A 20374-nucleotide genomic window follows, 5' to 3' on the forward strand; every position below is an offset into this window, starting at 1 on the left:
GTAACGTTGCCAATTCACTCACACAGGCAAGAAACTGAGCATGTTGCCGACTCTACTTACGGCCCAGCTTGTAACCTCCGTTCGGCTGAGACCAGCCAAGCCCTGATATCATGATTCCCGTCACAATCGACCATCTCCCCTTCGTCCTCATAGCCCTCGGTGTCCTGCTGGCCACATACCTGCTCAGCTTGTGCACCTACAGGTTGTATTTCTCACCGGTCGCACATATTCCCGGCCCATCACTAGCCAGGATCACCTATTGGTATGTGAGCGGCGCCCTCATCTTGTGATTAATTCCAATCCGAAGTCCACTCATCGCATCCCTGCTGCCGACCATATCTTACACTACAGACATCCACGGGACGCTGACCGAACAGCCAGGTATGAATTCTACTACGACGTCCTGCTGAAGGGACAATACACGTTCAAGATCAAAAGGCTGCACGACCAATACGGCCCTATCATCCGCATCAATCCACACGAAGTCCACATCCGGGACCCCGATTTCTACGAGGTCGTCTACGCGGATGACTCGCGCTGCAAGCGGGATAAATGGTCATGGTCATGTCGACAGCATGGTCTCCCACTCTCGACTCTCGCAACGGTGGGCCACAACCATCATCGTCTCCGGCGGGGTGCGCTGGATCCGTTCTTCTCAAAGGCCAGAGTACAAAGCCTCCAGCCGGTCCTCGAGGATGTCGCCCGAAAACTACTCGCTCGGTTTGAGGAGTTTCAGATGCTCGGGGATCCGCTTCCGATATCTCTGGCGTTTGCGACTTTGACCAACGGTATGCCTTGCCTGTCGGTGTGACCCGCCTGGCCGGGACCTGGTCAATTGTGCTCTGAAGGATCAAGCTGATCGAGCAGAGTAGATATCGCAGAGCAGTACGTCCTGGGCCGGAACGACAAGCGGGCGCTGGCGAGAGATTTCGATCCCAGCTTCTACGAGGCGTCCCTCACCAGCAGCACAACGGGCTACCTGACGAAGCATTTCCCTTTCATCACCAAGCTCACGCAACTCGTGCCAGATAATCTTACGATACTGATGAAACCGGCCACGGCGTCATACGTCAAACTCCGGCGGGTGAGTGGCAGGGCAGGTCCGGGTTGGCCTCCTTCGACCCTGGAGATTCAATCGATACCTGCACAGGCCTTCACTAACACGTGTGAGCAGGATATCAAACATCAGATCGAACAGATCGTCCGCACAGAGCACCGTGGCGATGATAATGCTAAGAGCGATACGTCCAAGCCGTCATCCCACCAGCACACCCTGATCCATGAGATCCTGCGCAGCGATCTTTCATACGCAGAGAAATCGCCCGCCCGAGTATATCAGGACGTCCAAGCAACCGTCACGGCTGGCACGTTGGCAACGGCGTCCGCCCTCTCCTACACGCTTTTCTCCCTGCTCTCGCACCCACGGCTTCTCCAGCGTCTCAGGACAGAACTGCATGCCGCGATGCCGAATCCTACAGTATTACCGTCCCTCGCTGTGCTGGAGCAGCTCCCTTTCTTGACAGCCTGCATCAAAGAGGGCCTGCGCCTCAGCATTGGCGCGAGTTCGCGCCTTCAGCGCATCGACCCTGTCAACCCGATCGTCTTCACGGCGGACAGGACGGAAGGTAAGTCATGCACCTACGTCCTCCCGGCGGGGACTCCCCTCTCCATGACGGGTCTGCTGGTGCATTTCGACAGGGATACATTTCCCAATCCAGGTGCCTTCGATCCAGATCGCTGGCTTGGCTCGTCCACTCCGGACAGGTATCTCGTCGCATTCTCCAAGGGGACAAGACAGTGCGTGGGCATCCACCTGGCGTACGCGGAGATGTATATCGCACTCGCCCTGATATTTAGAATCTACGGCTGCAGCGAGGTAAGAATGAAGGGCGACCGTGGATATTTGGAGCTGTTTGAGACGGAGGCGGCTAGCGATGGCGATGGCAATATCGACATCGTAGACGCGGGCGGTATTTCTTCAGCTCACCAGAAGCGAAGCAGGGATATTCGAATCAAAGTCGGGCGCTGAGCTGTGCAGTCAGGAGACTGAGACTAAGATTTCGATGTGGTGTGGTGTGGTGTGGTGTGGCGTAGCGTGCGCAAAGACGGCGTCGCATAGGATATCAAACGTAGCAGAAATGTCAGAGCATGGATCGCGAGAGCGAGCACGCGGGCGCGCGCGTGTGTCATTTCTGGTCGGGAGTGCCTGCCCTAGACGACTGATCTGCTTTATAGTCAATCCCACTTCTACCTGGGTACACGCCTAAGTATATGTACCAGCCACTTCGTCCGCCGCGCGATCTCCATCCGCGCGTCGACGCCCTTGCCGGTTCTTCACCTGTTGAATCAATCCATGTTAAGAGGCCACCACCTCCGTTGCCGTTGCGGGTTTTCCACTCGAGCTGGCGGAGAAGCCACAGGCGGCTTCACTGCAGAAATCATTTGTTTGTTCGTATGCCCTGTGTGTGTATTAACAGACGGATCTATGCAGCAGATCTAAGGCACATTGCCATGTTGGGCTGGGGCGTCAAGCAGCCCAATAGGTTGAACCCTTGGCGTCGACTCGTCGGTGGTTGTCTGTATCGGCGTTGAACTTGGCATACATAGCACCACAACTCGCGTAGTGTACTTCATTGATGGTTACACTCAGTCACCGTGGACAGCGCCGGGACGTGCAACTAGCCAGTCAGTGAGAAGGCGGTTCGGAGCACCAAGTTGCAGTTTGATGATGAGGCTCTCGTATTTGCATTCTGTGGCACTGTGGCACTGCTGCAATCGACGCCCCTGGGTGGCCCCCAATAAAAAGGCGACTGCACGGACTAAGCCAACTATACATAACTAGTAGATACGAGGTATGCCGAGAGCGCTTAATTCGATTTCGACTAATAAGAAGGGTCAAAGCCGTATGATCCAATGGGACAATCTCGTTTTCGCGCTGGACGCAGGAGCGCGAATACTCCCGTACATGATGGCACAGATAAAGCAAGCCATCTACCGAGCCCAGGGGAACAAGGACGAGGCCGGACCTTTGGCCAGGCGTCTGGTCCTTTGGCCTGCCGGGTTCAGCACCTGGCCATGTCACCCTCGTCCCATAGGGATTGTCAGGAGCAATTTTCCTTACCTTGGCGGCTTGGCTTCTTCCAGAGTATATTACTTCGTGTGCGGGAGCACCTGCAACTCAGCCTGATTAGCGCTTCGTGACCGTGCTCGTGCCTTCCTCTGCCGAGTGTTTCTTTTTTGCATCCTTGAATCGTCTGCCCACCGGGTCCAGGGAGCAAGATAGAAAGATCTGCATCTTTTCAGCCTTGTGCCGACATCCACCATGTCTCTACCCTCGATTGCTGGGACCAAGAAACATCGCGTAGCGAGCAATGAGGTCAACGAAAACCTGCCACTTACGCGCACAGGCCACAACAACATGCCCTTGGAGGTGTTCAATATTAGCAGATCCGCACATGAGCTGCGGCTTGGTAGACCCTTGAGGCGGTCACTTGAGGTGAGGTGGAACCACTCCACTTTATTGGAGGCCAGGCTGGACTGATTGACGTTCTTGCGGGACAGATGGATTCCATTGACGTGTTGTGCTCGGGCCGTAGGTTGAAGAGCCTGCTCGGATACCGACGCCATGAGTGTATCAAACAGATCCACTGGGATTTGGACAGGACCATCGCTGATGCAAATTTGTCCCCCCTGGATAGAGAGCATTTCCAGCCGTATGCGGCCAATTGCCTGGAGATCCTGGAATGCTGGAGTTACGACGGCGTGACAACTGTGAAGCGCGACCATAATTTCAGGCTGATGCGTCTGGACGATGACAGCCAGCAGGTTAAACCAGATGAATTCAAAGCCAGGCTAGAGCGCTGGCTCAAGAGGCAAGGACAATATCAGGCGCTGAAGCCAAAGGGGGCTGGGGCTTTGAAAGGTGGCATTCGGCTTGTGATGTGTGACAGACCCAATGCGGCGGCGCGAATGACTATCAGTCGAGATGCGTTCGAGGCAATCGAAGCAGAGTTTCACATGCACGAAGCAACGCTGCCGGCATTTCTCAAGGAGGCAGGAAGTTTGTTAATGCATAGAGTAACCGGGCAGAGTGAGGAGACGACAAAAGTCCAGATTGTGTTGAAGGTTGCGCAGCACATGGAGATTTCGAATTGCCTCCTGTCGCTCACGTATGACGTTGCAAGTAACTGGACCGACGCCTTCATTTGCGGCGACGGCATCATCTTCGAGAGAATATGCGACAGAGGCCACTGGGGCCTGGGAAGACAGCAACAGCAGCTGCTCGCACCCTTGATATCGCTTCCAGACTTGTGGACGAAGCCTCTGCTCCTACCAACCGTGGTCTTGCATGTGTGCGAGAGACGATTACTGAGCTTGCCGGTACAGCAGAAAGCGCGAGGGTGACATGGAGGATCGCCTGGGCGTGACATGGGTTGACTCGCCACGTGATGGCCGCGAACAACCAATTTGGCCGCTGGATATTGACGTGAAGTGGGCAACGAGGGAGCTGCACAGTTTGCTGCATCGGGTGCAGGGCATGCTGGAGAAATCGGCCTGGCAGGCTTCATTCGCCAGCTGGCTGCTCAAAACCGAGGACAAACTGGTGGCAGACACAAGCCTCCAGCAAAAAGCGGCATCTGGGGAATTGCGAGGCGCCGTCGAGAGCATCGCATCGGGCATTGACAGTCTGCATGGATATCTTGAGACTGGGGCATTCAGACTCCAGTCCCAGATTGGTCTGCTTTTCAACGTGGTTGGCCAGCGGGATGCATTGATTAATTTCGAGATTGGCAGTTCGGCAAAGCAGGACAGCATCTCGATGGCGACTTTCACCTTCATCGCAGCTATATTCTTGCCTCCGACCTTTGTTGCAACACTGTTCAGTATGGGCATGTTCGACTGGTCGGACGGTGATGGAGGCAACGGCCACGTGTCGGACAGTTTCTGGGTTTTCTGGGCCGTTGCTGTGCCATCGACTGCCGCCACGATTCTCTGCTGGTACCTCTGGTATAGACATGCATATCGAAAATGGCAAAAGAAGTTTGGTCGCCATCGCCCGGATGAAAGAGCAGGGACGGATGCTGTGGGAAGGTGATGGAGACAGGACATTGAAAGGGAGGCACAAGGAGAATCTTCTTCTTCAGGCGCAAAACATTTGTCCCAATCCGCAGGCGCATCCAGACCACTTCAGTCTAATCCCAGAAGAAGATCGGGCGTGAGGACTGTGCCACCGTAGGTGACAGCAGGGTAATTCCCAGCAAAGTCGATCAAAAACGTTGAACCGGTCCTTCGACATCTGGTCCAAGCATGCTTCTCTTGAGCCAGACGCTTCTCCAGCTGCTTCATCCGCTTTTCCATTCTGGGCAATTGGACTCTCGCGCCGCATTCTTTGCAACATGGACATCAGCCTCTGCAACCTTCAGAGCCCCAAAGTATTTTTTGCAAAAGTACGGCCCATGCGCTCACCGTCCCGCTGCATCCTTCTCAGATTCCAATTTCTTCATCAACCGTCTGCAGCCTGCTAAGTGTCTCCAGGGCTACTCGACAACCTTGCCTGACAGCCTTCTGGTCCTTCTTCCCGAGCAAGTCTGACGTCTTCACATTCTTCTTGATGAAGAACTGTAACCTCTTGACGAGCTGTGGCGTATCGGCGGCCGTCCGCTCCAGCACCTTAACCAACGCGGTCGGTTGCGCCTCGACGAGGATAATTGCCACCATCAGCTCGACAAACATGATTGTCCGTTCCTTTGCAGACAGCAGATCCAACACTTTTAAAGCACCCAGTGGTATTGCCCCGTCTAGTACTAGGTGAGCATAGAGCCTGGCCAGATTTGCAATCTCAGTCATGTCGACGTCTTCGGCTTCCTGATCTTCCTCTCCGTCATCAAGATCGGAGGTTTCGCCTAATCTTCTGAAAAAGCCCCACAATGCAAATTGGAAGGCCTTGCGCATTTTCTTGTCGAGACATAACTTCTTGGCCACGAGTGTGTAGTAGTGATTGTAAGGCTTCTCTCCAGCAGCGCAGCGAAGAAGGACCCTTGGAATCTCTTGCTCTTGGTTGCGCTTCAAGCGAAGTTTCAGAATTCGCATATGGCCGTCTTGATAGTCGACGGCGGAGAGTAAAGCAACGAAGATAGAGCGCCGGATATCTGTATTCATACCATACTGGCGAGAGAGAGCTAGCAGGTCGATTGACTCGTCGTCGACGTCTTGACCTGATGCCAGAATCGAAGTGTTGGTGATATCTTCCGGTACTGCTGCGGGCTCATTCCCTTTCCAGCTTGCTCCTACCAGCCACCACTTTCCCTTCTTGTCGCTGTTTTTGATGTCATCTCTGGTGACTCGGAGCGGCTCCAACGCTCTCACATTGCGCTTGTCATTAAGAGAGCCCAGGACCTTTCGCATCAGTGTAATGTGCTCGCTGGAAAGACCTGCGTTGTTGGTTGCTGCTTTCATTTTGTTGTTCTTGAGGTCGGTAATGGTCTCAATCATGAACTTTGTACGTACGCTCATCTGCTCTCCCGCCGAGTTCATGCGGGCCGTCTCTTTTTGCATTAGTTGAACAATGGATTTGAGGGACGATGGGTCATCTTGCCGCAACTGGGGGCCGCAGTCCCGGATCAGGCGCAGCAGGAGCTCTGTATTGTTCTCGCTCAGCCGTCCGAGTAAGAGGCGGATATAGTCAAAGATAATGGCGCTGCCGATCATGTGGAATGTGAATAGGTTGGACAGCAGACTGATCAGGTTCGGTGCCTCTTTTCCGCCAGTGTCGTCGTCGCGATACTGGTCGAATCGCGCCACTAGCTGGGACAACAACTCGGCACCAAAGTCGACCCCCACGACCTTGTACACCGCCGTGGCGAATGCAGCATGAAGGATGACAAAGGTATTCTGGAGGGCGGATCGATCGCACAAGAGCGTCAAGAGAAGCTCGATCAGCACGGTCGTGACATCCTGCCGAGGGTTTGATTGGTAGACTTTCTCGATCTCCCCCAAGATGGACACCAGATTCGCTTCGGACAGCTTGTTGAGGTGGCCTTGCAGGTGTCGTTTCAACCTCTCGATGACTGCCCCTTCCGAAACTTGTGCTTTTCTCAAAGACGGCGGGATATACTTGGAGGTTGATGCGCTAGGAGTGACTGGCGGCACGTAAGGGTTTTCACGAGGTTTCTTTGGCTGAGAAGGAGGGGACTCTTCATCCAAGTCGAATCCGTCGAACGATCCTGCTTCGTTTTGTTCCATTTCCTCATCTGAGATCTCGTCCTCGATATCCTCGTCCAGGTCAGCATCGATATCGCCTGCGCCGTCGTCGTCTTCGAGAATATCTGTCTCGTCGTTTTCATCGATGTTAAATCCTTCCTGCTCTTCGCTCTCACTCGCACTTGCACTGGCGCCATCTTCAACGCCACGCTCTTCATCAACGACAATTCGCCGTCTCTTGCGTTCTAACCATCCCTTCCCTTCGGATTTTCTCTTCCCACCCCTCTCATCGTCGCCCAATCCTTCAAGAAGATCATCCAGCCCATCCTCGGCATAGGATTTGGGAGTTTTGTTCTTCTTCAATCCGAGTTTCCTCTCAAGGGCCGATATTTCTGCCTCATCCTGTGCTGCTCGATCTTTGAAAGCACGGGAATTGGCATCGAGGACCAGGCCCGGCGAAGACGATCGCGAGCTACGAATGGAAGGTAAGTCTGACGGCGTCGGGGAGGGTGATGATTGTTTCAGGGACTTTTTGAGAATAGATTTCGGTGCATTCGGTTTGAGTCGCGTAGGCTTCGCAGGCCTGGGTTCTGGGGCTGGCTCGTGTTCATCATCATCGTCGTCGCCGTCGCCCGCATCATGCTCCGAAAACTCCTCCTCCGTCGCGGACGGTCTTGAACCTCGTATACGCTTATGCTGCCTCTTCTCGACACGGGAGGCCCTGCGCTGATCTTTCCTGCCTCTCACCGAACCATATTGCCTGCGTCGACCGCCTTCACGCGAATGTCCTTCAATTCCTAGTTCTTGCCGTAGCGCAAACGGCAATTTGACACCTTTTCGAGACCCGCCGCTTTGACGTAGCATCCCTCTCAGCAGCGCCCCTACCTGAGGCAAGTCTCAATAAGCCGCCCTCCGTGTAGGTGAGTATGTGTGTGGGAGTAAGTTCCATGTGAATGGTGCGCCGCCACAAGAAATTATCTCGAATGCGGAGAATCCGGCCGAAGATATGCCGTGAGATATGGCCTTCGTGGGCCTTTATCCCCACCATACAGTCACCTACGAGGCACGTAATAACGTGCAGACACTGGTGCAGAGCACAAACATATACACGATACATGTCAAGAACGTCAATATCAATGTCCATGTCCCACCTGCATTGAGCAACACTCCCGTCCTTGGGGACAATCAAATACCCACCAAAATGTCTCCTCAAGAACGACTATCGAACGACGAGGTGAGCTTTCTACCTCCCATCCTGAACTGAACCCGCTCGATTCGGCTCGTCTCGTCTTGTCTCATCTCGCCAAGCGGGAAAAAACAAAAAACAAACTAACGACCGTCGCCGGTGGTGGTGATGTACAGTTCCTCGCCCGCCTCAGCACGCTCCTCACCTCTACGCACGCGCAGGCCCACGGCTCAATCTACCTCACCCAGAAACCGCTTTTCGCAGCGGCCGACCCTGATTCTGCATCGGCTGCTGCCGCCGACTCGGCACAGATCCTCGTCCGTGCAACCAACGGCGTGGGCAGACTCCAAAAGTCCACCGCTGTATCCAAGGCCTCGAAACCGAAAGCGAAATCCAGTACCCCGGTCGCGGCGGCGGACACGAAGCCGAAGATCAGGTTCGCGACCCTGGTGGCGATGTCGGACTTGGAGTCTTTCTACACGCGGTATGCGGACGTGTGCAAGAAGGGGATGGAGGGGTTGAGGAAGCGGGACAAGAAAAAGGCAAAGGAACGCGCAAAGGCGAAGAAGAAGGGGAAGACTGGCGCGGGGGCGTGAAGGTAGGGGAGGTATTGTCGATTGACGGGTTCGGGGATGGTAGACCATAACGAACAATGTTTGATGGGCGGCATATGCAGGCAGTCAAGCATCTACGAGACACGCAGGGCCACTTGACCAGGCCTGGGTCGGGTTGCGTGCGCTGCAAGTGGCGGTGGGAACACCGTCACTACGACAGAAGAACAAGACCAAGTCCCGGAGGCGGTGGGGCACAGGAACATTCAAAGGCATGAATATTCTGGTGGTATCATCAAGGCTTGTATGTCGTAGAAAAGGTCCCCCATCACACTATGCAAGCCTCCACCAAGAGCCAGATGTTACAAGCAAGAGACGCCGCGCTTAGATTATCAAAACTCAACCTGAATACGATGACCGTGTTCACCATCTCATTCCGGAGCACTAATCCAGATCGAAGATGGAATCGGCGTCCTGGTCCTTCTCCGCCTTCCTCCGTGGTGCCTTGGCGGGAGTTGACTCGACACTCTTCGTTCTGCCCCTAATCGGCACACCGAAATCGTCCTCGTCTTCCTCGCTGTCGTCCCGCGGCTGAGCAGGCTGGTCTGGGAAGCTCGTCCTCCGGCGGTGGACGCCTTCCTCTCGTTCGCTGGGTCTGCGGAAGAGGTCGCCACTGAAGAGATCATTTAGTGTCGCCCCGCTGGCTATCCGTGCGAGGATGTGTACGAGTAACACGACCGCTTCAATGGGCTTGACGAGAGCCACGTTCGCAGCCTTTTGCAGGAATTGTGCTGTGAATGGCGAGCCATAGTTTGGGTTTGTGGGCGAGGTGGACGGAGAGTGAAGTATTGCGGATGGTGGAAGAGGGGAAAGCGATCGCTTCGCTAGTAGACGACGGCGTAGGTTTTCTTTGATGGGCGACGCCGGTGGCGTGTGCACTTCGGTCCAGGACGAGTCTGACATGGATGATTGCGCAAGTCCTGGTGTTGAGTCGCTGGTTGACGGTCGTTGTTTCTGAGGACTCTGCTCTGACGCGATGGTAGAAGCCGTTATTGTCATCTCTGACAGACCTCTTTGGTGCTGGTGGCGGTTCCAAAAAAAGGGAGTAAAGCCTTCAGCATGCTCTCGCTTCTCGAAATCCGTGGCTTGGACTTGTTCATCACGCGTATCCTGACTTAGGGAATCGGTGGTGTAGAAGGAATCCACGCTCGAGACTCGACTGAGGGCATCGTCGCCGTCGTCAGCAGTGATAACCTCGTCAGGTCCGGACTCCCTTTTTTCAGGATGCGTTTCGCCCATTGTTCCGGTGCCACTCTCACCGACCATTGGCACCATGGGTTCGATTGATTGGGCTTCTGGGCCGTCTTCGGCGGGTGGTGATGCCGCTGCCTCTTTAACGTGCTGCTCGACCGCCCTAGCGACAGATGTCTGCTCCGGACTGTCCACGTTGCTTCCTGCTTCCTGTTCTTGGTCCACTGCCGAAAGAGGTCCTTCACGTTCGACCTCATTCTTTAGGTCTCGCGGCGCTCCTTGTGGAATCTCTTCTTCGGATGTTGTAGCATCTAGCTCTTCTGCCTCGGGTGGTATTGACGGCTCTGTGGCGTCAGTATCAGGCATTCCCGAAGTCTCGGTGGCCGGAGGTTCGACAGGCTGAGGTAGCGCGTCGTCTTTCTCTTCAGGTTGATCACCTCCGCCTGTCGCAACTGGTCTGTCTGGAGATTTGGATTCAGAATTATCCGCCCGGTCTTCCAGCTCCGAGCCATTGACTGCATCCTCATCCGGCTGCTGCCGGTGGTTTGTCTCCTCTCCCGGCAGGCCGTCCTCGCTGGAGCCGCCTTCGCGGTCCCTTTCGTAAGCATCCTCGCTTGAGAGGACACTGGAAGGAGTGGAGCACCGATAGTTGTTTGCTTCCGGCCGTGTCCTTGACGAGCCTCGACTCGCACTATAACCATAATCCGATCCTCGCCGACCATACGTCTGAAGAGGGCTAGGCTCGTTCTGTGCTTGAAAACTCCAGGCTCGTGAATTCTTCGTCTTCCTCAACGGTAGAGGGTCGGTATTCGGGGTTGTGGGCTGAGGTGGCTGCCGCCTCTTCCAAGTACCTTTCCTCCGAGGTGTGATGGCATCGTCTGGTAAGTCCACGTGGAAAGCGCGCTTGAACGGGCACGGTGTCCGCTCGAAACGCAGCACCTTTCCCAACGCCGCTTTGAACTCCTCGACCTTCTGCTTGTCCTCTTCTGTTTCCGTTGGTAGCTCGATTCTGTAGTACATGAACTTCCCTCTCCGCAGTACGAATTTGGATTCTCCGTCAACACACCAGCACTGTGAATTGCGCATTATGGTATGGATGACTTTCTGGTCTGCCGACTTGAGGAAGTGGCTTGAGCCTCGGACTTTCTCAATCCTTATGAGTCCGCTGGTAGCTAGCGTCTCGGTGCGCGACCGCCATGGCAGGGTTTCAACAGCGTCGATGGGGTAATCGGCGTCGGGCAGAGTATCTTTGCTTGGGGTCTGAATCGAGTCTGTGGGCGGCGAAAAGGCTATGATGCGCGCGTTGGGGTGGGAGAAGAGGATATCGGCGTCGGCATCGGATCTGTCCAGACCTGCTCTCTCATGAAGGGAGAGCTGTCGCGAAGGAACAGTAAACGACCTTCGGTAACCCTGCAGCGGGGGTCGCTCGCCGTAGGATGTCGGTGGTGTGGCCATGCTGCATGTTTGGAGACAGCATTGGCCTGGTGAAGCGGAGATTGAACGGCGTCCCGCGTTATTTGCGGTAGGTTCGCAGCATACCCTGAGTATAGTTTATACTGGGGGTGTATAACAGTCGACTTGCACTTCAACAAGCTAGCTACATATTGTCACTTCCCGCGTACAGGCTGCGGGCGGTTGCGTTGAAGAGGGAACCAGCGGCCGAGCGAATCATCCCTGCAGCCTTGGCGACAAAGCCGGATCTTATTGGGCCGGTAAAGGACATGGACGTATCCGCGACTATACCGTTTTAGCACCCTATGTCATGCCGCCTTACTTTGCTTATGCTGTGGTGCAGAGAGCCGAATGCGCATCGACAGAAAGCCGTCAAACAAATGTATTGAATCCTGGCCAAAAGCAAAAGTACAGCCACTCACGCTGGGACCTCGAGATAAACAATCTCGACATCGCCATCAGACCTCATATGCACTCTTTCACATTTGTCAGACCTACCACCGTTGCACAGAGACCCAGATGACGTGAGGTCCGCTGCGGAACTTGCGTCTCCCTCGCTCGGTCATCAACCATGCCTTCAGCCAAGTGCGCTGGTACGGCCCTTGCAGGCTTATGAGTTCCTCGATCACTACCGCAGAAGATACGATCTCAGGACACCAAGCGTAGATGTTCTGGGAGTTAGATCTAGACACAAGTTTGCAAGCCGATCTCCACAATGTGGAAATCGGAAGCGCGAGAAGCACAAGACGGCGCAGAACAGGATTCCATGTCTCGATAATTCTATGGACCAAACGCATCCAGTGAGCACCCGGAGACGATCTTCGCTCAGGTCTATTTGCCGCAATACCCTCCATCGACAATTAAACATGCTCCCGAGGTGAAGGTATTTCCTGGAGCAGCCAGGAACAACATCGCGGGCACCAGATCCTGAGGCTCTCCCCACCGCTGCATTGGAACTCGAGCCATGAGGTAGTCCACCATCTTCTGATCCCCTTGGTATTGCGCTGTCATGGAGGTTTTCATAAATCCGGGGCAGATCGCATTCACCTGAATACCCTTGCTTGCCCACTCATTGCTGAAGGCTTTGGTCATCTGTATGACGGCACCTTTGGTACTCGAGTAGACGCTGGTATTGAACCCAGCTTGGTAAGATGTGACGGAGGCTATGTTAATGATCTTCCCCGGGCGTCCGAGAGAGAGCAGCTTGCGGCCGAACTCTTGCATGGAGATGTAGAATGATTTTACATTCACCTCTAGGAGCTACAGACAGGTAAGTATCCGGGTAACGCTGGCAGCAACTCACTTACCAGGTCAAGCTCCTCATCAGTTGCGTTCTCGCAGAGATTACGCCGCATGACGCCAGCGCAATTGATCAGTATGTCGGGCACTATCCCGGCGTTCCATATTGATTGATAGCATTCTCGGAGGCTCTTTGCGTTTCGCAGATCGCATTGGAACTGCAACAATTTACCTCCGACGCCATCAATCTTCGATTTCAGGTCTGAGGACGATGGGTCATTGGGCAGTTCAATGGACACTATCGTCGAGACTCCCGCTTGAGCCAATCCCAGGGTCAACGCCGACCCAAGCCCTCCTGTCCCTCCTGTCACAATGGCTGTCTTGCCCTCAAGCGAGAATATGTTGCTAAGATATTGCGCTGCCATATTGGGGCGTGTGGGCTAGAGGAAAACTACGGTGTGAGAAGGTTGTCGATGGTTTGCAAACTACACCGATACCATACGAAGCATTCAGGAACATGCAAGAGATCAGGACATTGTATATTCCCCAGTCATCTTACCATTACCGAGGGCTCCTGAGCAGGCCGGGGTACTATTCACCGTGAGGGGAATGGTTTTGGCTCGATCGTCAGTATTGGACAGCTCTGTATGCGGGGATCCTGTCAGAATGTGGCAGCCATGGTGCCATGCTCGCCTCGACAAAGGTAATACCAGCACCAACAACCCCGCGCGGATACCTCCCCCTTATGCTCACCTGCAACTGTCGAAGAACTGGTCAATTGCGTGTTATCCGTATTGCAGAAGAATGCGCGGTGCTTGATCTACCATGGATGAGCCTCACCTGACTTCCCAACAGCGGTTGTCAGTGTGCCTCTATCTCTCTACTCCCATGCCAGGGGCCTTCTCCATACGCCGTCTACCATGCGTGTCTCAATGCCAATTGTGATGCTCGAACATCCTAGGCGCACGAAAATCTCCTCTTGCGAACTCCAGGATTGAGGGACAACCGACTTATTTCTCAAGGGAGCTCTATGTGGCAGAATCCTTGATTTGCTCTGCCTGGACCTTCTTTTCTTCCTCGGCTTGTCGTTTCATCTCCACCTTCTGCCACCGCTTCTGCCGCCAGCCCATACCCCACCTCATCTCGGCGCATAAGAGGCCAGTCCCGCTCGCCATCAGCAGGCCCACGAAGATGAAAGACCAACCCAGCCCCATGCTTGACAGCATGCTATCAACAGTCGCCGCGCCCGCAGCCCCTAAAAGGCAGCGAAGAAGGTTTGATGCTGCCGAGGCCGTAGCGACACTACCTGGGTAGATATCGGAAAGGAGCGTGCTGATCGAGTTCGAGGCAACTACCACAGAGAAACCCAAAATGAATTGCAACACGAGCGGCACCGCGATCGAGGCCCTTCTCTCGAGTGCCCAGCCATAAGGCAGGAGAGCCGCTACCTGCAGTGCTTGGGCAAAGAACACGGCCTGGAGGCGAGCGCGCTCGATGGGGAAGTCGCGAAGATCGTCGCCGCGTTTGCGATCGACCGTACGGCCCAGTTTCCGAGCAATGCGGCTGTAGTTGCGGTCGAGAAGGTGGCCGTTGCAGAAGGCGCCAACCGCGGCAGCTGCGCCCAGCGGTCTCCAAAGTCTTTGTCAGCACCGAGAAGACTCGTGAGGAATGGAGCTCGACTTACAGGAAACACAGGCCCACTTGCAACTCGTTCAGTCCGTACAGCCTCGGAAACACGGCCGGCGTGCTCGTCATCAAAACCAAGTTACTGAACATCATGAGGCCAGAGTATAAGATGAGGCAAAGCGCATCCGGGTTCATCAGAATGAAGAACGACTCCAGCGGATTCGGAAAACGGAGCTTCGTCCCCCTTTCCCTCGCCAGCAGGTCTTGCCGTGTGCGCTCATAATCGTTCCTTTGCTGCGGACTCATCATCTTCAGCCGGCGCCGGGAGTCCAAGTATTGCACTACGGACTGCCTCCACCACTGTTGTGGGACGATACTTCCGTCATCGACGATCTTCCGATGCGTTTCGGGCATGAAGATGATATATACGACCAGATAGCCGCCACTGATGATGGTCAGGAACCAGAAAACAGATCTCCATCCCAGGAACTGCGTCAAGAGGCCGCCGATGACTGGTCCGACAGCCGGCGCCGTCAGCACCCCCGCTGCCATCGGCCCAAGATACTTGCCCCGCTCTCCCGTGGTAGCAATGTCTGCAATGACGGCGTATCCGAAGGAGATGGTGCCACTGGAGCCCGCGCTCTGCAGACACCTCAAGACTAGCAAAGCGGCATAGCTGTCCTGCAGGGCAAGACCGATGTTTGCGGCCGTATAGATGGTGAAGGTGAGGATATATCCCAATCGGCGACCACTGGCGTCGGAGAACGTGCCCATAAAGCTGGGCGCGAGGCCCTGGAAGATCATATACGTTGTGATCGAGACATTGATCAGACTCGGAGACAAATGATACGCGTCTGTCAGGATCGGCAGCACAGGGAAGTATATCTGGCCGGAGAGGGGTGAGAAGAACGACGCCATGGCAGTCATGACCACGATAAACCACTTGGCCCGAGGGGAGAAGGCGGTATAAGCCTTCTGGCTCTGGCTCTGGCTCGGACCATGGTTGCTGGACTCTTCTAGAGCATCTGAGTTCTGAGCTTCAATGTCATTCTGCGTCGATGCTTTGTCTTGCGAAACAGCCGCTTCTTGCGTAGATATGGTGATGGTGTCGCTGGCATTCTTGTGATCGGCACTTATCGCTGTATCGTGCTCGCTGTTCGTTCCGGAGGAGTGTTTGAAATCCATGGTACTGGCCATTATCATCAGGTCGCATACTGAGGCATTCCAAGGCTGGTTGAGAAGGAGTGTCTCTTCAGGATTCGAGCCAGATCGGCGGGCTGGCTAAGGTGCCGATGACTGCCATCTCCAAGATATGTCCTTTTAACAAGGCCTGTGTCCTACATCCCACCGCTTGACCAGGGGAATCATTCGTCTATACTCTCTAGTCGCTCCACATCGGCACCGGCGAGGTGGATATTCGGGGGGCCACATGATGCCGATTTAGGCAACACCGGGCCGGTACCGGGCAGCAGCCGTCCACATTTCTCAGCCGTTGCACACCGTCCTTTGCACAAAATAGGAGACTGATGCAATGAGCCGGTTGATCAAGATCCAGATTGGCGGTCACCGACTGCGATTACAATATGATCCCTAAGTCCCGGTATGTGTATAACGCGAGATTCCGATGATACTCCTGCCCCTCTGTGCTCCACATGAAGCTGGACATGTCACACTTTCATTTGTTGGATGCACCCTCTCAGGACGAAGGAGTCAACATCCAGCACATTAATTTCCAACAGCACAGAGCGGGATCAAGCCCGGCGTTGACGACCACACATATCTTGAATGATTAGCGAGTGGGCAGGTTATTGTGACTCTCCGGTAGGTTCACATATAGAGTGTGCACACTATGGTCAAGATTCCTCCGCTGTGGCTACTTCTGCGCTCAGGGTGTGGGCACAGCCTTTGGTTCATCCTAGTTTAGGTCTTGGATCAACAGCTCAGCCCCAGCCCGGACGTGAAAGCGTGTGCAAGTCACTTTCGGACGCTAGAGAGCGTTGCTTAAGGGCGAAACCAAGCCGCGTCGGGATATCGAAGACTCCTGTCAGTTTGTGGCCCGAATCCTTAGATTGTAGAAAGAGTCACGAAGTTGCATAGTCAAGGGGAGGTCTAACATACGATCTCTACGAGTTAGTCCATGTCGAAGATGAAGTACTGAGCCTCCACTGAAGGTGCCCCTACTCCGACCCAGCCTCGCTTAGCAAATCTCAGCCTTGCGGAAAATGGGGCCAATGACGTAGCAAGTAGTCGTCATCTCTACTCCGTAGTCGTAGAGTAGAGCAATTGCATCTTGTTCATTGTTAAGTCGTGTGCTCTCAATTAGAGCTCACCTCCTGCCCGCATCACGCTCACTCACCGCGAACACCGACACTGCGTGTGCACGCACGTCCCTTGAGATGTCCAATTTCGATCCTAACGCCATCCTCCGAGGGGCTCAACTGACCTTCGTCGGCGCCCACCGCGCGCTCCAAAACCCGGACCTCTTCACCACAGACCACTACCGACAAGCCGCGGTCGCAGTCTGCGCAGGCCTCGCCATCCGGATAATCCTCAACATCCCCATCTACATGGTCAAGGCATTCATCTGGATAATTTCCATCTTCGTCAACCTGGACCATGAGACCTGGGACGACACTTTAATCGGCGGACTGGATTTCATCTCGCGCTCCGTTCTGCAAATCCCCTTCTTTCTCATGATGGTCATGAGCTCCATCACGCCGACACTAGACAATCTGTTCATGGACTCCCTCAAATGGGTCGACACGACGTACGTGCAGAAACACAAGTCAGACGACCCCTCCACCTTGCGCGCCATGTACTACCCCACCCTCCGAATGTACAGCACCCACGGCGAGCGCGAGAAGAAAGAGCAACGCTCCCTCCTCGACGGCGTCGTCCTGTTTCTCACCAAATACGGCCGCAGAGCCGCCATCTCGCTGGCCGTCTACCTCCTCACGTTCATTCCAGGGATCGGACGCTTCGTGCTTCCTGCCGCAAGTTTCTACACGTTCAACAAGGCCGTGGGTCCGGTGCCCGCGGGCATCATCTTCGCGTCGGGCCTGATCATCCCGAAACACTACATGGTCCAGTTCCTGCAGACGTACTTTTCGAGTCGAAGTCTCATGTCGAGGCTGCTGGAGCCGTATTTCCACCGCATCCGCTTCACCAAGCAGCAGAAGCGCGTCTGGTTCATCGATCGCTCCGGCGTGCTTTTCGGCTTCTCCGCGGCCTTTGCCGTCATGGTCAAGATCCCCCTGCTCGGGGTGCTGATATACGGCATCGCCGAGGCGAGCACCGCGTATCTGATCACCAAGATCACGGAGCCGCCGCCGCCGCCGGGCCCTGGAGGCGTTGCGGAGAAGGAATTCATCGAAAGTGAAGTCCGGTGGAAAAACAAGCATCTGTTCCTGAATCTGCCGCTCGACAGACTGGACGAGTTCAACGCGCGGATGGTGGGCGCCGAAAAGGTCACCAAGAGTGACGTCCCGGAGGTGCCGAGACAGAAGTTCACTTGAGAACGAACAAAAATGGGATGGCATGGCATGGCATAAGATGGGAAGGTTGTCTTTTCTTTGACGCGGACGTTCTGGTCTCCTTTCCACATGGCCCAGCTCGCTATGCACCGACCTGGGCGGGCACAGATGTTTCATGGGACAAAGAAGCCCCCTCCCTCCCTACAGGCGGAGGGGAAAGTCACACGGGGATATCATTTTCTTGCGGTGGTGCTAGAACGATGAGGGCTGGAGCAGGGCGCAGGACTGGTGAGAATAACGAGAGTGTGAGCGAGAAATGAAAAAGAGGGAAAGAATGAGAGAATGCGGTCCGATGCAATTCGATGCAAACGCTGTGATTGGCAAAAGACAGCACCATCATGACTCGCTGTTTCTATCCAGTAGATGCTGCCTTTCGAATGCGAGGGTTGATAACACAGCCAAGTTGGAGGTAATGCGCTCCTGAATTGAGACAGTCGACGCTCCTTCGTGCTCGCTTGCTCTCGCTCTCGCTCTCGCTCACTTGAAAACCTTCAAGTCAGCCTCTTTCAACTTGCCAGCACCGACCAGTCCGCCGGTCGTCTCGGCGAAAACCTCCTTGACCTTCGCAGCGTCCTTGCCCGCCACGTTCAACTTGGAGACAAGATCCGCGAGCTCGTCGGGATCGACGGCGCCCAAAACTTTGTCAACATCATTGAGGGTATCGTCAATGGCCTTGGGGCTCGGCTCCCCTTCGGCAAAATAGTTGACGTCCTTGGCCGCTCCTCGCACGACACGCTTGTTCTTCTTGACCGCGTTCTTCGCTGCCTCTTTGGCCTTCTTCGATTGCTCTCTGTCAGTCTTGGCCTTCTCCTCCTCTTCTTTCTTCTTGCGCTCTTCTTCTTCCTTGGCCTTCTGCTTCTCCTCGGCCTCTCGCTTGGCAGCAGCTTCCTTCTCCAGACGCTTCTTGTTCTTATTGGCACTCGCGGCTTTGCGGAACTTCTTGATGCGTTCGTCGTAGCTCAGGCAGTCGTCGACAAGTTTGCGGAGACGAGCAGTATCCTCGGTCTTGCGCTTCCGTCGGGCATTGGCGTTTTTCTTCTCGATGTGGCGCTTGTGGTCTCTCCCTTCGTTGTCATCGGGCACGTCCTCGTCCAGATACTCGAACGTGCGCCAGCTGTCGAAGTTGTACCAGAAATCGTAGAAGGCCTCGACCTCTTCTTGGGTAGAGTTCTCGTCGCCGAGCATGGGCACCGGTGTCGTCTTGCTGAATCTCGCCTCGCTTTGGAAGACGGGGCTCCACTTCTTGTAGAAATTGCCGGGTTTCTGCATGTCTTTCTTGGTGGGCGGTTCCACGTCTGCGGCTTCATCGACGGAGTCCCATTGACGGCGCTTGACTGGGTCTGTGAGGATCTCATTCGCGCGCTGGATGCACTTGAAGAAACTGTCGTTTTCGTCGGACTGGCCGGCCGCGGCTTTCTTGTCGGGGTGATGGCGCAGGACCTTCTTGCGGTGAGCTTTCTTGATTTGCTCATCGGTGGCTTTGTAGCGGTATTTGGAGAGGCCGAGGACCGCGTAGTGGTCTTGTCCCTGTAAGACCGAGCGGTTAGCTAGTGAGGAGGATGTGAGATATCAGTTGCGCCTCACCTTCCAGTCTTTTGCGTCTCGAGCAAGCATCATTGGATCTTCTGGTTCGCTGATCTCACCGTCATCGTCGTCTTCGGATTTCTTGACCTTGGACAGGGCTTCTATATGGTTGTCAGCGCCGAGGATGACGGCGCAGGATATATCGAGACTCACGAATACGGTCGTCTTCGCTGAACGTGCGTCCATGACGCTTGCGACGCGCGTAGGCAAGGAAGGAGGCTCCATAGGGCTCGATCTTGCGCATCACTGGCGGTGACAGTTTGCCCAATGATCGAAAGTTGGGGTTCTCATCGCTGTCGCCCTTCCAGTCCGCAGCTGGAGCGGGGACGAGCTTCGTTTCTGCCATTTCTAGAGATTCGAGTTTCCGAGTCAGGTATCTAAGGGCCGCCGAGTGCGGATCAGGTCCTGATTGTGGTAAGGTCCAAAAGGTTTCGGGGGAATGTGAACATTCAGGTTCAGGATTGGCATCGCCAGAATAATTTTCTGGGAGAGGGTCAGCCATTTTTGATTGGCGGAATGTGTGGTTCGGATACGGAAGAATGTAGTTCCGACGTTGGTGAGAGATCGTTAAAAGAGCGAGATTTTCCGTTCAAATGAAGCGTCATCGCAGATGTCGCTGCACAAGTTGATGCAAACGGCGCCTACCAACAGTCCCAGGCCTATTGAGTTTTGCACACCTCGCTGCGACCCGGGCTGACAAGTCAGTCCAACTCCATTGACAGTCATTGTACAGACTGTTGGTCACGGCACCA

General features: G+C 54.8%; 10 protein-coding genes across 10 annotated transcripts; 5 read left to right on the top strand and 5 right to left on the bottom strand.

Annotated features, from left to right (window-relative positions):
• Positions 1-110: 110 nt before the first annotated feature.
• On the top strand, positions 111-2029 carry G647_01780 (uncharacterized protein; the record flags this gene model as incomplete). Its single annotated transcript, XM_008725179.1, has 4 exons — positions 111-262; positions 382-788; positions 870-1084; positions 1175-2029. 4 exons carry the CDS (start codon positions 111-113, stop codon positions 2027-2029), a joined length of 1629 nt encoding a protein of 542 aa, XP_008723401.1.
• A 1293-nt stretch (positions 2030-3322) lies between these two features.
• On the top strand, positions 3323-4404 carry G647_01781 (uncharacterized protein; the record flags this gene model as incomplete). Its single annotated transcript, XM_008725180.1, has 2 exons — positions 3323-3496; positions 3532-4404. 2 exons carry the CDS (start codon positions 3323-3325, stop codon positions 4402-4404), a joined length of 1047 nt encoding a protein of 348 aa, XP_008723402.1.
• Position 4405: 1 nt separating this feature from the next.
• G647_01782 (uncharacterized protein) lies at positions 4406-5095 on the top strand (the record flags this gene model as incomplete). Its single annotated transcript, XM_008725181.1, has 1 exon — positions 4406-5095. One exon carries the CDS (start codon positions 4406-4408, stop codon positions 5093-5095), a length of 690 nt encoding a protein of 229 aa, XP_008723403.1.
• A 389-nt stretch (positions 5096-5484) lies between these two features.
• G647_01783 (uncharacterized protein) lies at positions 5485-8064 on the bottom strand (the record flags this gene model as incomplete). Its single annotated transcript, XM_008725182.1, has 1 exon — positions 5485-8064. The coding sequence occupies one exon, from the start codon at positions 8062-8064 to the stop codon at positions 5485-5487; it is 2580 nt and encodes an 859-aa protein (XP_008723404.1).
• Positions 8065-8401: 337 nt separating this feature from the next.
• On the top strand, positions 8402-8982 carry G647_01784 (uncharacterized protein; the record flags this gene model as incomplete). The annotated part of the gene is made up of 2 exons (XM_008725183.1): positions 8402-8434; positions 8563-8982. 2 exons carry the CDS (start codon positions 8402-8404, stop codon positions 8980-8982), a joined length of 453 nt encoding a protein of 150 aa, XP_008723405.1.
• Positions 8983-9381: 399 nt separating this feature from the next.
• On the bottom strand, positions 9382-11643 carry G647_01785 (uncharacterized protein; the record flags this gene model as incomplete). The annotated part of the gene is made up of 1 exon (XM_008725184.1): positions 9382-11643. The coding sequence occupies one exon, from the start codon at positions 11641-11643 to the stop codon at positions 9382-9384; it is 2262 nt and encodes a 753-aa protein (XP_008723406.1).
• Positions 11644-12471: 828 nt separating this feature from the next.
• G647_01786 (uncharacterized protein) lies at positions 12472-13304 on the bottom strand (the record flags this gene model as incomplete). Its single annotated transcript, XM_008725185.1, has 2 exons — positions 12472-12900; positions 12948-13304. 2 exons carry the CDS (start codon positions 13302-13304, stop codon positions 12472-12474), a joined length of 786 nt encoding a protein of 261 aa, XP_008723407.1.
• Positions 13305-13907: 603 nt separating this feature from the next.
• Positions 13908-15690, bottom strand: G647_01787 (uncharacterized protein; the record flags this gene model as incomplete). Its single annotated transcript, XM_008725186.1, has 2 exons — positions 13908-14508; positions 14564-15690. The coding sequence occupies 2 exons, from the start codon at positions 15688-15690 to the stop codon at positions 13908-13910; spliced, it is 1728 nt and encodes a 575-aa protein (XP_008723408.1).
• Positions 15691-16901: 1211 nt separating this feature from the next.
• G647_01788 (uncharacterized protein) lies at positions 16902-18020 on the top strand (the record flags this gene model as incomplete). Its single annotated transcript, XM_008725187.1, has 1 exon — positions 16902-18020. The coding sequence occupies one exon, from the start codon at positions 16902-16904 to the stop codon at positions 18018-18020; it is 1119 nt and encodes a 372-aa protein (XP_008723409.1).
• Positions 18021-18515: 495 nt separating this feature from the next.
• On the bottom strand, positions 18516-19968 carry G647_01789 (uncharacterized protein; the record flags this gene model as incomplete). The annotated part of the gene is made up of 3 exons (XM_008725188.1): positions 18516-19565; positions 19623-19723; positions 19776-19968. The coding sequence occupies 3 exons, from the start codon at positions 19966-19968 to the stop codon at positions 18516-18518; spliced, it is 1344 nt and encodes a 447-aa protein (XP_008723410.1).
• Between the last annotated feature and the right edge of the window lie 406 nt (positions 19969-20374).

The sequence above is a fragment of the Cladophialophora carrionii genome (assembly GCF_000365165.1).
Source record: "Cladophialophora carrionii CBS 160.54 unplaced genomic scaffold supercont1.1, whole genome shotgun sequence".
NCBI classification, from domain to species: domain Eukaryota; kingdom Fungi; phylum Ascomycota; class Eurotiomycetes; order Chaetothyriales; family Herpotrichiellaceae; genus Cladophialophora; species Cladophialophora carrionii.